This window comes from Balaenoptera ricei, chromosome X, assembly GCF_028023285.1.
Source record: "Balaenoptera ricei isolate mBalRic1 chromosome X, mBalRic1.hap2, whole genome shotgun sequence".
In the NCBI taxonomy this organism is placed as follows: domain Eukaryota; kingdom Metazoa; phylum Chordata; class Mammalia; order Artiodactyla; family Balaenopteridae; genus Balaenoptera; species Balaenoptera ricei.
Window position 1 is genome coordinate 123,844,240 of NC_082660.1, and position 14,338 is coordinate 123,858,577.

The 14,338-nt window shown below is 43.7% G+C and overlaps 1 protein-coding gene across 1 annotated transcript; it reads left to right on the top strand.

Annotated features, from left to right (window-relative positions):
* Positions 1 to 2,758: 2,758 nt before the first annotated feature.
* On the top strand, positions 2,759 to 3,845 carry HAPSTR2 (HUWE1 associated protein modifying stress responses 2). Its single transcript, XM_059911480.1, has one exon. The coding sequence runs from the start codon at positions 2,778 to 2,780 to the stop codon at positions 3,606 to 3,608; it is 831 nt and encodes a 276-aa protein (XP_059767463.1). The 5' UTR covers positions 2,759 to 2,777; the 3' UTR covers positions 3,609 to 3,845.
* Positions 3,846 to 14,338: the final 10,493 nt, after the last annotated feature.

Consider the following 14,338-nt stretch of genomic DNA (forward strand, 5'->3'; position numbering starts at 1 on the left):
TAGCATCATTTCCTTACAGCTAGTTAAGATGATCTTTTTTTTGGTTTGGTTTTGTTTCCATTTTCTATTCTTTTTTTAAATTCCTCACATTTTAGACGTATATAGGAGAAAAACCTCAGATAGGTTATCTTGTAAACACACTCTTTGCAATCCGAGGCACTGATAAAACATTAAAAATTTTTGGTGTGATTTTTCTGAATTCTCTCTCGTATAAAATCATTTTCTCTATGGAAGGAGTTGGAGGCTAATTGAATTAGAATTTTTCCCGTTCAGTTGTTTTATTTAAATGTGTTAAGGGCAACAGTGAAAAATATTGATTAAGTCTACCATTATTTCTCAGAAAGAACATATTCCCACACAGTTGTCTGGCTCTGTCTATTATAATAATTTGGTGCAATGGTTTAAAAAGTAGTGGGGTGATAATAATTAGGGTGTGCGACACAGAAATTTCAATGCTGGATTCAACATTTCACCATGCAGGGCAGGAAAATTGCCGACCGGGGCTAGTCAGCTCTAAGTACTAATTAACTAATTAATCAGGTGCTGAAACCAAATGAATGGAGGATACCAGCCAGACAACTCAAGCCCAAGCAGAGGGTTGTCCTCTTTCAAAGACAGTGCAGTCTTTCTTCTTGGTTTTTAACCCAATCAAAAATGAGGGGAGAAAATAGGATATGGTGTCCTACTGTCGGTCATTTTGGTCCAAGTTTTTTACTTAGAGAAGTTAAAATAAAAACATGTGCCTCTGGTGATAACTGTGAGGCACCGTGTACAGGGCAATCTTAAAGCTCTGGCAAACCCGCAATCTCCTTGGCCATGAACTGTTTCAGGGCTGGTATATGTGGGTGTGTGTAGGGCGGTGGGGGGAGAAGGCTCTGTCTTCTTGGGAGTTTTCTTCTACAATATTTTTTTAACATAGGAGAATGAGAAACGTATTCCTCCTTCTTGGGCTGATCTTAGGTCTTTTGCCTCATCCCTCGTTTATGTAAATGAGAAGAGTCCAATTACACATATGGAAAAAGGGTTTAATGAATCGTGAAAAAGCCCGGTTTGCAGAGAAAGGGCACAATCCCCTCTTCTTCTTCTTCTTCTCTTTTATGTTTAACTTAGAAACATGTATTTCTTTTAAGAAAGATGAAGCTTAATGATTATATCATTTTTATATACTAACTTTCATACTTGGGAATTATTAAGCATATTTTGCTAGAAGATTTAGCTTCCTTTATCTTTGGAAGGCTTTCTGGAGACTTAGCAAATATTCTACAACAAAAATTGCAAAACTTTTTTTCTTAAATTAAAAAAATTATTACGTTGGTTCCTCCCATTTTTGATGTTATTCTTAGCTCAGTGATTTTTCTTAACACAGTTTGATCTGGAATTGTCTGCAATGAAAAAAGGACTGCATCATTACAAGGGGTTGTTACTGAACCCAAGGAAAAGACTTCAGTATCACATACAGTTTTAGCTTAATTTTGGTATTCTTATGGTGTTTTAAGTAGCTAGAATTTTTGGAGTGTTGTAAATTAGGTAAACTTTTTTTTTTTTTCTTTCCTAAAAGGCACTGAATTTTACACTGGAGCAGAAAATCCCGCGTTTGGGATTTCATTTTCCTGTTTTCTTTCCTCTTCTTCATCCTGGAATTTTCAGTAATTGAAAGTAAACCACAAATAAACCCCCCCAACCCATTTTTTCTTTTTATGACAAAAAACCTTGAAAGAATATGAAGGGAAAAAAATCAATGCCATTTCTGACCGTAACTCTTAGAATTTGATAAGTATGCAGCTAGCCTGGAAGAGGTGCTTTACAGGGACAGCAGTAAAGTTCTAAATCACTACTGGAAGTGCTTTCCGGAGACCTAATCCAACAACCTTGTTGGGCACTTGGGGAAACTGAGGCCCAAAAAGCGGGGGAGGGGGGGCCGGGGGGGAATGCCTGATGTGATTTTTTTTTTTTCCTTTACAAAATTACTGCTTCGATCCACGGAGAACACTTTTCCTGGGCACCTACTGTGTGGGGGGCATTGCTGGGATTCAGACTGCCTGCCTATTCACGAGGGCCGTGCTCTTTCCACTCTAACCCCCGGCCTTCCCGGATCGGCGCCCTGGATGTGATCGACACCATGAAGTTGCCCCATAATCCTCTCTGGCAACATAGGATGTAAAATTTGATCAGCTCATTGGATGAAGCCGACAAGTCTCAAAAATGTGTGAAAAGGGGGCCAAGCGGTAGGCAGGCGCCGCGTTGAGGCAGCGCTCCAGCCGGCCCCCCTCCGAGTTCCCAGAGCGGCAGCCGCGGCGGAGCGGGGGTTGGGACCGAGCTGCGGGGCCGCGGCGGCGGCGACCGAGCGGCCGCGGCGGCTGCGGGGAGGCCGCGGCGCCGTTGGGGGGCCGTAGGAGCGGACCGCGGGGCCGGAAGGGGGCAGTGAGGCGGCGCCCGCGGCTGCGGAGTTATCTCCGCGCCGTAGCCGGGGGCCGGGCCGGGCCGGGCCGGGCCGGGCGGGGCGGGGCGGGGCGGGGCGGGGCGGGGCGTGCACCAGGGCCCCGGGCGGCGCGCGCCGGAACAGTTGGCCTCAGGGCCCCGCCGCCCGCGCTCCCGCCCGCCGGCGCACGCGGAGGAGGTGGCGGTGGCTGAGGCGGCGGAGGCGGAGGAGGCGGCGGCGGTGGTGGCGGCGGCCGCAGAAGGAGGAGGGGAGCTCGGAGCAGGAGGTGAGGTGGAGGAGCAAGAGTAGGCGGAGGAGGAGGCGGCGGTAGAGGAGAGGAGCGGCCAGAAGAAGGAGGATGGAGGAGCAGCCGAAGGAGGGCGAGGCCGAGGTCGAGGAGCACTGGTTCTCTAAGTGGGAGCGCCAGTGCCTGGCCGAGGCTGAGCAGGAAGAGGAGTTGCCCCCCGATATGCAGGAGGAGGCTACCCCTGAGGCGGCGGGGCTCAAGAGCGAGAAGCAGAAGCTGTGGCACCTCTTCCAGGTCTCAGCTACCGCTGTGGCCCAGCTCTACAAGGATACGGGGTGCCAACAGCCAGGACTCTCCTTGTGGGACCCCTTCCAGAGTGCGGCCACGGCTGTGACCAGCCTCTACAAAGAGAGCGGGGATGCCCACCAACGAAGTTTTGACCTGGGCGTCCAGGCTGGCCACCATCGTCGCATCAAAGATGTGCTGGAATGGGTGAAAAAAGGCCGGAGCACCATTCTTCGAGAAGATCTGATTAGCTTCCTGTGTGGCAAGGTGCCCCCCGCGCCTCCGCCGCCGCGCAGCCCGAGGACGCCCCCGAAGCCACCCGCCGGGGCCCCCAGCCAGGCCGCGGCCACCGAATCCGGCTCGTCCGTGGACGTCGACCTGCAGCCGTTCCACGAGGCCATCGCCCTGCACGGCCTCAGCGGCGCCATGGCCAGCATCAGCGTGCAATCCGGAGCGCCCGGCTCCCCGCCTCAAGCCAGCGGTGTGGCCGGCGACGGCCACCGAAGAAGTAGCTTCCTCGAGGACGACTCGAACCCCATCGACTCCGAAGAAGTGGCCCTCCACCTGGACAGTGGGGGGACCCGCAAGCGCACCTCGGCCCAGTGTGGTGATGGCGACACAGACTCCCCAACCCACAAGCGCAACCGAATGATCTAAACTGGTCTAAACCGCCTCGTGGGTCGCCAGCCGCCATATTGCTCGGCCATCATCTTGCTCGTCAAAAGGGTCCTTGAGACTGTTTGTTCCTTCTTTAAGTTAAACAAAGAGTTCTATCAGTTCGCCACAAAGAAACTTTAAAAGTATTCCAGGAGAGCCATCCTATGACTCTGACTTTCCCAAAAATATAATACTAGCAGAGAACAAGTATAATGTAGTAGTTAGCAAGACCGTTTAATGCAGAAGTATCCGGTCAAGCGGGAGCCTGGTTTATCTTGTTCACAGTTATATTTCTTAGCATCTGGCACAGTTGCTGGTGGTTAATAAATGTTTGTTGACTGAATAAATGTGACCTTATTTAAAAGTCTTAAAGGGGAAGGACTAACAGGTGTTTGCTTGGTTATAGGATATTTTTATCCTTTATTGTTTGGTTGGTTGTTTGCTTTAACCGTTTTTGGGTTTTTTTTGCCAGTTCAATTACATGTTATCAAAATGAAAAACCTGATATTTTTGTGAAATCTGGAGTTTTCCATTTTTGCTCCACTGTACCATGCACCTAATGTCTAGAAAGAAACTGCAAGGTGTACATATTAGCCTGTGAGTTTTCTTTTTTAAAATAGTCATTTTGGTGATTATGTGATGGGGTAAAGTGCTATGATGGTTGGGCAGGTAATACTTGCTATTGAGTCAATTTAATGCTCTTTTTAGGAATAGTAAGCCAACAATTGAGAGCCTGAGATCAAAGGTGGCATTCCTGGTGGTGGTCCTTTTTCTTAGGGATATAAAAACTTCCTTTTTCTGAAGTTAAGTCTTTTTGGTGATTTCTGTTTTGAAGTGGAAGCCGAAGTAGAATGAATTTCTGGGTTTTATTTAAGGGTATAGCATGATATAATTAAAAGAGCATGAGCTTTGATATTAAAAGGATCAACAGTAGAATCCTAGCCCCACAGATTCACTGCATGATTTTGGGCAAATCACTTAATGTCTATTGACCTCAGTTTTCCATCTGTAAAATGGAACTATGTGTCTCTTAAGGTCGTTGTGAGGGTAAGATGAAGTCCCCATTTCAAGTACCTAGCACAATGCTTGGCACCTAAAGCATTAATGTTCTCCTTTCTCTATAAATAAAAATCAGTAAAACATTAAAATCCACTACATTTTAGAAAAAGCAGAAAAATAGATCAATTTAGAAATCAGTAGAAGCTCTGGGTTTGAGCTGGAAACTATTGTTACATAGTTGAAACTTGCCTAAATATCCCAGATCTTGTATTAATTATAAGTGTGTTTAGCTCATGAGTTCTCAGGATCATCCCTCTGGATGTTAGGGCAGACTTGTAGTTCCTAAAATTGCCTGAGGGATGCACCTTGCAACTGGAGTAGTGAAAGATCTACCTCCTCTGGCCTGAAAGAATATGAGAAGCGGGGTAAGGACGGAAAGGGTTTGGAAATGAAAGTCCTAGGGACACCTAAAAGGCAAAAGTGCTTCTGAATAGGGGTGAGGCGGAGTAGAAGTGATGAAAGGGGTAGACTGGGTGGGGTGGGGGGTGGAGGAGGTGGAAGTGAGGTTATGGAAGGGGTGGGGGGAAGTTAGAACGAGCAAATCTCCCCAGGCTCTCCCTAAACCAGTGCATAAAATAGCAATAGTATAAATAGATGAGTAATACCTTGCCCTTAGGTTCACCTCAAAGAGTTGTTTCTGTTTTATTAGTGTGACCTTTGCAATAGATTTGTAATTGACTAGTGCATTGAAATAATACAACAAAGTGAATTCCCTAGTAGAATAAAAACTTGCTATTGAGGCACTCCACAAGTACATACTGAGGCACCATGCTAGGCCCCAAGAAGGGATGTTAAAAAAACAAAAACAATCCTTATGCTCACAGAGCACATCCTGGCTTGGAAGATAAATTAATGTAGTCCAGAAAGCACTTCTAGTAGTATGCAAAACACCGAAAGTCTATGCAGAGGAATTCAGAGGCCAGAGGGCTTCCTCACCAAGAGGGTCACAGCTTCTGGAGGAGGTGGCATTTGAACTGGTGCCCAGAAAAATAGGAAGGGAGGGCACAGGGGATACTAGCAGGGGAAGGATATCTAACAAAGTTTGAGAAGGAGGAAAACAGTAAACTGGGTTCAGGGGATCACAGGTGCTGGGTAGGGGGAGGCAGGGGAGGTAGGGACCAAAGTACAGGGGGTCTCAAATGCCTGGCTCGGTACTTTAGATTCTGTCCTGGGGCAGGGGGGTGACACCACCCAATCTGTGCTGTAGGAGAATTGGTCTGGCAGGATGCCTGGTTGTCCAGCGCTGAGACGCTGGAGCAGGGGATAACCAGGGTGTCCCTGGTGGGCGCTCTTTACTGGGGATGTTGCCATTTGGTTAACCAGGATTGTGGCGATATTTAACTTGACAGGGCTTTCTCTGGGAAGCCTTTGCTCACTTTTACCCTCCCACACTTCAAACCATACCAGGTAGGAAGCACCTTCAGTGTGTGTTCTGCACTGCTTCTAGGCTGAGAAAGCCTTCAGTTCCAGCTGCAGAATCTCTTGGAGGGCTAGTCTTGAAGTAACAAAATAGCCATGCCTTTTATCATTCTTCTGCTGCTTGTCTTTGAGAGTCCTCCTCCAGGGGATCACTGGGGCATTCGGGCTGCAAGACTGACTGAGCCACCGCAGCAATTTTTACAGGTAGGTATAGAGAGTTGTAAGAGGGCATGTCAGCATGAGGGCAGGGACCTCATTTGTCTTGTTTCTTTCTGTAATCCCCAGAGCCTAACAGTGCCTGATCCACGGGCACACAATAAATATTTATTTAATGAGTGGATGAGTAAGCCCTCATCCAGACCCAGTTATAGCTATTCTCCCTTTCTCTGTTTACCTACTGCCCAGGAAAGGCATCTGAAGCCCATGCTCTAATTTCTAGATGATTCTCCCCTGTGTGCGTTTTCCTAACTATTAGATTCAGCATTTTGCAAAGTGTGGTCAGTCCCATGACCACCTCCCTTGAGAATCCCCTGAGTTGCTTATGAAGCTGGCAGCTTCAGAAGCGCCCTCCAGGTGAATTACAATCTCAGTGAAAGGGTCCCAGAAGTGACCTCCTATCTGGAGGAGGCCTCGGTGATCATGGTGCACAGTGAAGTCTGAAACTCCAGTGACCCCATTGTGAGATTCGTGATTGAGTGATTGATTCAAGGGGCTCATTTTAGTATATGTGATGCCGAAGTGAGCGCTAAGGGGCTCATTTTAAATTGATCGTTACTGGTGAACTTTCTGTGCAGGCTTAAAGTGAGTCTCCCCATCTGTACATATTATCTTTATCATGACTTTGCGTATTTCATACATTTTTCTTCTAGGAGCACAGTTGAGAAGACTGAGGAAAAACGATATTAAGTTACTTATTTTGGTCCTTTCATAGGAGGCTGAGAGAAGGCTCTGACTTCCTCACCACTAGCTGAGTATTTTATCCATTAGACCATTGCTTCCTAATCAAAATTACGAACTGAGAGTCAGGAAACATTGCACTTAGATCACTTTGCCTTTTGTGGAATGGTGATAGAGTAGAGGTCAGGGGAGGATTGGTTGTTAATCAGCCTGGGGCTTTGAGGAGGTTTACCGACCTCTTCCAGTAGCATATGCTTGGTGGGATCCTTCCCAAATTTAGAACCAAGAGGGACCTTAAAGATCATCTAGGGCAGGGTTAACTATTCAGTTTACAAATGGGGCAACTGACCTCACTAGGGAGGGCCACAGTGACTTATTGGTAAGACTGTTGCCCCCTACCAGGTTCCAGTCCGTTGTTCACTTCCCTGGACCTCCCTTAGTCATATTGTGTATGGCTTTTTAGTATGTTGATGATCAAGTGGAGCTAGGAAACTTGTACTGTTGTGAAGCCTCTCTTTACTCTGTTGTGTGTGTTTGGGGGAAGCTGTTGGAGTTGTGCATTCAGGGAACATGTCACCCCTTCCCACCACCACCACACTCCAGCCACCAGCAAAACTGGGCCACTTAAAGTTTCCTGAACTTTTGATCATCGCTGGCCTCTGGGCCCTTTTACCTTATTGCTTCCTTGGCCTCTGATGCCCTGCCCTAAACTCCTTTTTGTCTACTTCACTCCAACTCAGCCTTCAAAGCTCACCTCAGACTTTACCTTTTTTTTTTGGATACCTTCCTTGCCCTTACAAGTTGGGATTAAATGGCCCTCCCCAAAGTTCCCACTTCGGACTTATCATTGTGTTGTCAGCTTGTGTCTTTGCCCCACTAGATTGTAAACCACCAAGTTTCATCCCAAGAGGGTCTCTTTCCTAGGAGGTGTGTAAAAATCTCCATTACTGCGTGTGTAGGCTGAAAAGGCATATTCAACATTACACTATACTTTTTTTTAAATGAAAGAATTATTGTCATAAAATTATATTGTGGGAAGAAAAGCTCAAAACAAAACTTCGAAGGGGCGGTGTTATTCTATCAGGCATTAAATGTGCTTCCCCAAAGAAGTGTAGCATATAAAAAGTTATCAGCGTTCTTTCTCATTTGTAGATATGATTGTACTGTTTCAGGCTTCAGTGGCAAGCACACAGGATCCTGGCTTAAGCCTTGACTTTCCCAGTAACTGATCTTGAACAAGTCAGCCCTTTTTTTGCTTGATATATGAAATAAAGGAGTTAGTTGTATCAGATGATCTTTAAGGTCTCCACAAGCTCTGGCACTTTCTGATCTGTGATTTAATTCAATAAGCAGCGGTAGTGATAACCTTCTTTCTGTGATATTCTCATTTAGATTATCTAGTGTCTGACCAGCTGAGTTCTGTGAGCCCCTTGAAATCAGGACTGCCATGTTGAAACAATTCCAAACCAGGAGACTCACTGGGTGGTAGTGGCATGGCCACTTGTAAGATGGGAATGTATATGCACAGAGCAGCTTACCTTTCTCTCTTTTGGTTCCGTCTTCCTTAGGAGGTCAAGAAGTTAAAAAAAATTTTTTTTTGAATACTTAAGGTGTATATTACAGTCAAATGCCTCCTTATTTGGGCACTTTCCTTTCTCCAATATAATAAGTTGATCAGGAGGTTGTTAAACAGAGAGATGAGTTCATAGACTCATTGGACTAAAGGGGGACCTGGAAGGCCACTGACTCCACATGGCCCAACTCTGGCGAGAACTGGGATACAAGCCATCCTGGATCCATGAGCTGCTCTCCTCATCTTAAAGATCTTCTAGGAGAGTCCAAAGCCTTCCTCCGGAGCTGCCAAGCAGGTCTTTCAACCCCAGATTCAGTGTACTTGCCCTCCCGCCTAACTGCTGACAAGCTGGCTAACCGCCTCAGTGCAATAAGCCTCCCGCCTTTGTCAAATCTCTCATCTCCAAACCTGGGCTTTGGACATTTAAACTAACTTTTCTCACCTTTTTCTTGTCTTTTTTTCTTCCTTTCTTCCTTTTTTTTTTTTTGTTTTTTGTTTTTCCAGCCTCTTGGTTGCATATAATACTTTGCATTTCTATGATTCCTAATACACTGCCCCAAACCAACATATAGCACATATTATATAGTGTGTCTTACATTCCCTCTCCTATCCCTAATAGAGACCCTGGCTGCAAGTTTCTTGTTCTTTACATCTTGAAATCCCAGGCTTTCTGGACACTAGTACCCAATTTTGTGTTTAAGTGTGAAGATCTTAAGTTGGAAGCTTATGGGAAAGTTGGGAGAAATGTTAGATCATTAAGAAAATCATGTGCCAAACCACGTGGGAGCCTCTTAAATACAACTTTGGTGGTCATGACCCTGGCCAGAGGGGGAAGCCTGTGATGTCACCCCTTCCCCGAGTCCCAGTTTCACGGATAGTATCTCTGAATGGAATTGTCTGAGGGAGATTGTTCCTTGTGAAAAGTTCACATGATGGAGTTTGAAGAGCTTGTTTCACTCGGAGCGCAGCAGGACGGAGTGGTTTGGAATGCAGCATTCAGTGTGTTCTGTTTGGCTGAAAGCTGTCACAGGGAACAAGTACTTAGCAAACAGCATGAACAAGGATTTGAACTAGAAAACGAGAAGGGCCTTGACAACGTTGTATTAGTGGCTTGTCTCCTCAAAAACTGCTCAATGGTACACAAGGAGGTGATAAAGAAGACTAGGAAAATATGTAAATAGATTTGGGTTTCATTCAAAACAACCCAGTGTAAGAGTGTCCTAATATGGGTAAAGTTAGAACAGGGGTTGCTGGATCACTGTGACCATCTCCACTTTACTATGTCTGATCGGATTTTTGCCTCTTTTAAGGCAATAGTCACAGGCTAAGTCTGTGCGTACAGGATGTGCACACAAGCTATTGAAAATGGATCGATCAGTCAACTGCATATAGTTGACGTTTTCACAATGCCAAATGCCTGGGTTGAATGTTTTTCTCTTTATATTTCACTGAATTAACTGAATAGACCTGTTGATACCGCTTTTGGCTTTTCATGCCTTAAGTGGAATTATGTGCAAATTACAGGGCTATTCTGTCAGTAGTTACATTCCCCTTGCTTGAAAATCGGTTCTTGCCATTTCTCTCATTTTTATTGACGTATGATTGACAAATACAATTGTAAGATATTTAAAATGTACATGAGGATTTGATGTACGTGTACATTGTGAAAGGATCCCCCCATCTAGTTAGTGAGTTCTTCCTATTTCTTAAAGCCTGTTTTTAATACTCCAACTTCAGGTGCTATCTGTGCCTTATACATGGAGCCCAAATCTTTGTGGATGATAAAATTCAACTCCCACAGGGACTTCCCTGGTGGCTCAGTGGTTAAGAATCCGCCTGCCAATGCAGGGGACACAGGTTTGAGCCCTGCTCTGGGAAGATCCCACGTGCCATGGAGCAACTAAGCCCGTGCGCCACAACTACAGAGCCTGCACTCTAAAGCCCGTGCTCTGCAACAAGAGAAGCCCCCACAATGAGAAGCCCGCGCACCACAACGAAGAGCAGCCCCCGCTCACCACAATTAGAGAAAGCCCACACACAGCAACAAAGACCCAACGCAGCCAAAAATAAATAAATAAATATATTTATAAAAATTCAACTACCACAGGTTTGTGCAGTAGTTGGAGGCTCTGTTATTATGCTGTCCCCAGGGCCCATGTCACAGGGACTCTCCTGCTTTAGGTGAAACATGCGGATGAGAAGGTATTTATCACAATGAAGGTTAAGTTTATACCTAATTCTTCCCTGAAGCAGCTAGTGCTCTAGCAAGTATCCAGTAGTTGCTATATAAAGGGCCAAGAGAGCACAGTATCCACCCTGAAATCATGTTAATAGACTCAGTGGAGAGCTTTAGGGTTGTGTATGGACATACCCTGGTTCATTGACTTCAGTTTAAAAAGAGATCAAATCCAATTAGACAACCTCTTCCATATTCATTGAAGTCAACAGTCAATTGTTAGGATGCAAGCACTGTGCTACCTCATGCAAAGCATTTGTATTTTATTTTACCTTTTCGGTTTGTTGTGGCATCATGTCAGCACAAGTTGGTAACTACTGAGGTTTCATTGTTCAGGAACTTCAAGAATGCCTTTTCTTATTTACCTGTAACTCTTGAAAAATTTTATAATTTTCTTCTCTTCTTGGAAGGCGTTTATCTGGAACTCCTACTCCTAGTTTGGATACAGACAGATATTTTGGAGATGAAAATGTAGTCTTGTATTAGTGCTTTGTGTCATAGTCCTTTGGTTTTTGGGGTCCTGTTGGCTTCAAGAGGAGATGGTGGAAATGCTAGTTATTAGCATTTAGGTCGTTTTAAGGATAGATTCTTTTCTGGGGAGGGGGTCCAATTTTAGTGCTGTCCAGTGGAAATATAATGCAAGCCACATATGTAATTCTCAATTTTCTAATAGTCACATTAAAAAAAAAGGTGAATTAACTTTAATAATATATTTTATTTAACCCAGTATATCCAAAATATTTTCATTTTAACATGCAATATAAAGATTACTAATGAGATATTTTATATTATTTTTAAAATCTTGTACTAAGTCTTTGAAATCCGGTGCGTGTTTTATATTTACCCTGTACCTCAATTCAGTCTCCACACATTTCATGCGCTCAGACAGGCACATGTGGCTAGTGGCTCCTGTGTTGGACACTACCGTCCTAGATGGACTTAGGCTCCAGTTGGGATAGAGGCTTGTCATAACTCAAGTACACTGATCTCCCCTGAGGGATTGAACAATACGGCTATACTCAGCTCCATCCAGAATGGGAATCCCTGCTATCAGATCTGAGATTATCGGCCACTTTGCTTCAAGAACAGTGATTATGATTCTTATGCTATGTACTGATTTTTCTATTTTTCCAAAAATATGCCTACAGTCAGCTGTTACTCTATGGACTTGTTCCCTAAATCACAGGATTCAATGAGGGGACGACCTTAAAGCTTTAAGTAGACAGGGCACAGAAAAAAAGGAAATACTTCCCTTAACAGTAAATGCACAAGTCTTATTCCCTTTAACAGTCAGCAGTGCTTGTTGAGCAACTATTATGTGTAAGGCAATGTGCTAGATGCTGTCAAGGATATACAGTGATGACCAAGACATGGTTCCGGACTTCAGGAGCTTAGATTATACTCTTGTGAGTAAGGCAGTACACAAGTATATATACACACATGCATGTGCATATACACACACACACACAAATTCTAAGATAAATGAAATTTGAATGAGTGCCATTACTGGATGGATACCACTTGTATGTGGCGCACAGACTAGGGAGAAATTAATTCCAGTTGAAGAGATTTAGGGGCTGGTTATGGAAGAGGTAACTAAACTGGGCCTTAAAAGATCAGTATTTTCAAGTCAGTTAATCTAATGAGTTACTCCCAACATATTCTACAGGATCAAATTTGAGATAGATCCCAACAAAGTTGAAGTTCACTGATCACCTGGGGATTTTCTGCACACATTTTCTGAATGGAGTCAGTCTGGAGTGAAGCTTTTTTTCATTCCCACAACGTGCCCCTTGGTGCCCGTGCCAGAGACTCCACACAGGCTAAGTTAGCTGCAACCCAGCGTGGCTTTTCTGATGTTACCTGACTGGATTAGTTTCCTTTTCAAGCCAGGGCTCCAAACATAGGCTATTTGATTAAAATTATGTTCTTCGATGGACCTAGAGATTATCATACTAAGTGAAGTAAGTCAGACAGAGAAAGACAAATATCATGATATCACTTATATGTGGAATCGAAAAAATAATACCAATAAACTTATTTACGAAATAGAAACAGACTCACAGACATAGAAAACAAACTTATGGTTATCAAAGGGGAAAGGTTGGGGGAGGGATAAATTAGAGGAGTTTGGGATTAACAGATACAAACGACTATACATAACATAGATAAGCAACAAGGATTTACTGTATAGCACAGGGAACTATATTCAGTATCTCATAATAATCTATAATGGAAAATAATCTGAAAAAATATAAATAACAGAATCACTTTGCTGTATACCTGAAACTAACACAGCATTGTATATCAACTATACTTCAATAAAAAAATTATGTTTTTTGATGTGGGATTTCCTGTTATGGAGCTACTGATTTTCATTTCCATTGTTGGCTTTGGAAGGGGGAGTAGAGGGCATTTAATTAATTGTTATTGTTAATTATCAACTTTGTCTAGCATTTTATAGTTTACCAGGTGTTTTCGCATGGATGATTATATTCAATTCTCATAGTTTCTTTATGTGACATTATTACAGGTAAGGAAATTGAGGCCCAGAAAGATATGCTGACTTGGCCACAGACTTTTGGCTAGTAAGTGGTGGAGCTGGATTCAACCAAGGTCTTTTGATTTCCTGGCCAGTGTCCTTACCTTGCTCCTACCCTGCTTTTCTTCTTCCCCCAAGTCCTATCCTTCAAGTGCCCAGAGATAAGGATATGCAAGCTAGCTCTCTGTTAAGCAGTTTAATGAACATAAATCCAACCACTAACAATAGATAAATTAGAGAGGGAGTATTCACATTGTAAAACAATATTCCATTAGTTCAAAAAGTGAGCTCCACTGGAGAGATTAGCATATAATTTCATTTACAAAAAAATAATCTTACAACCAACAGCTGAAGAGGACATTTATTAGGCGAAGTAAAATATACATAGCTCTATGGAGCAGGTCATTACTTGACGTTGGCAAGAGTAATTTCTTCATATTAGTTTTCTATTTCCAGAAATGTGTTGTAACCTGAAATCTCTGAATTCAGTGCAGAATTTCAAATTGAAATTCTTTCTTTCCTTTTTTTCTGGTAAAACACTCTTTTTCATACTCAAGGAGTTTCACAGGATGGAATGCACTTTATTTTCCAAACCATAAAAGTAAAAACCATTGCTCTGTCCTTAGGAAATTTTGCTCCTAGTTCCTTGTTTTTGTTTCTTAAATAGGTCTCCGCTCTTTAATTGGAGGTTCCTAGAGAAGCTGGCTGTGGCTCTTGCATACCAGGTGGAGTGTGTTTCTATGAAATGACACTGACAGGAGTTTGAATCACCATCTTTTATAGATGGGAGCTAGTTCCTGTTTTGGTGAAACTCCTTCTAGTTCTCTTTTCAGCGGTGTTCTGAAGAATCATCAGCCTTAACAATGGTGTGGAAGAATCAGATCTGACATACAATGCAACCAATTAACAAGAAAACCCTAGAAACAGCAAAAGCTACTGGCCTGGGTCACAACCCTATATATTTCGTATCTTATTACCATTTGATATACATCGAGATGAGGCAA

Excerpts from the sequence above, each read along its gene's own strand:
- HAPSTR2 (XM_059911480.1), top strand. The coding sequence starts at position 2,778 with ATGGAGGAGCAGCCGAAGGAGGGCGAGGCCGAGGTCGAGGAGCACTGG.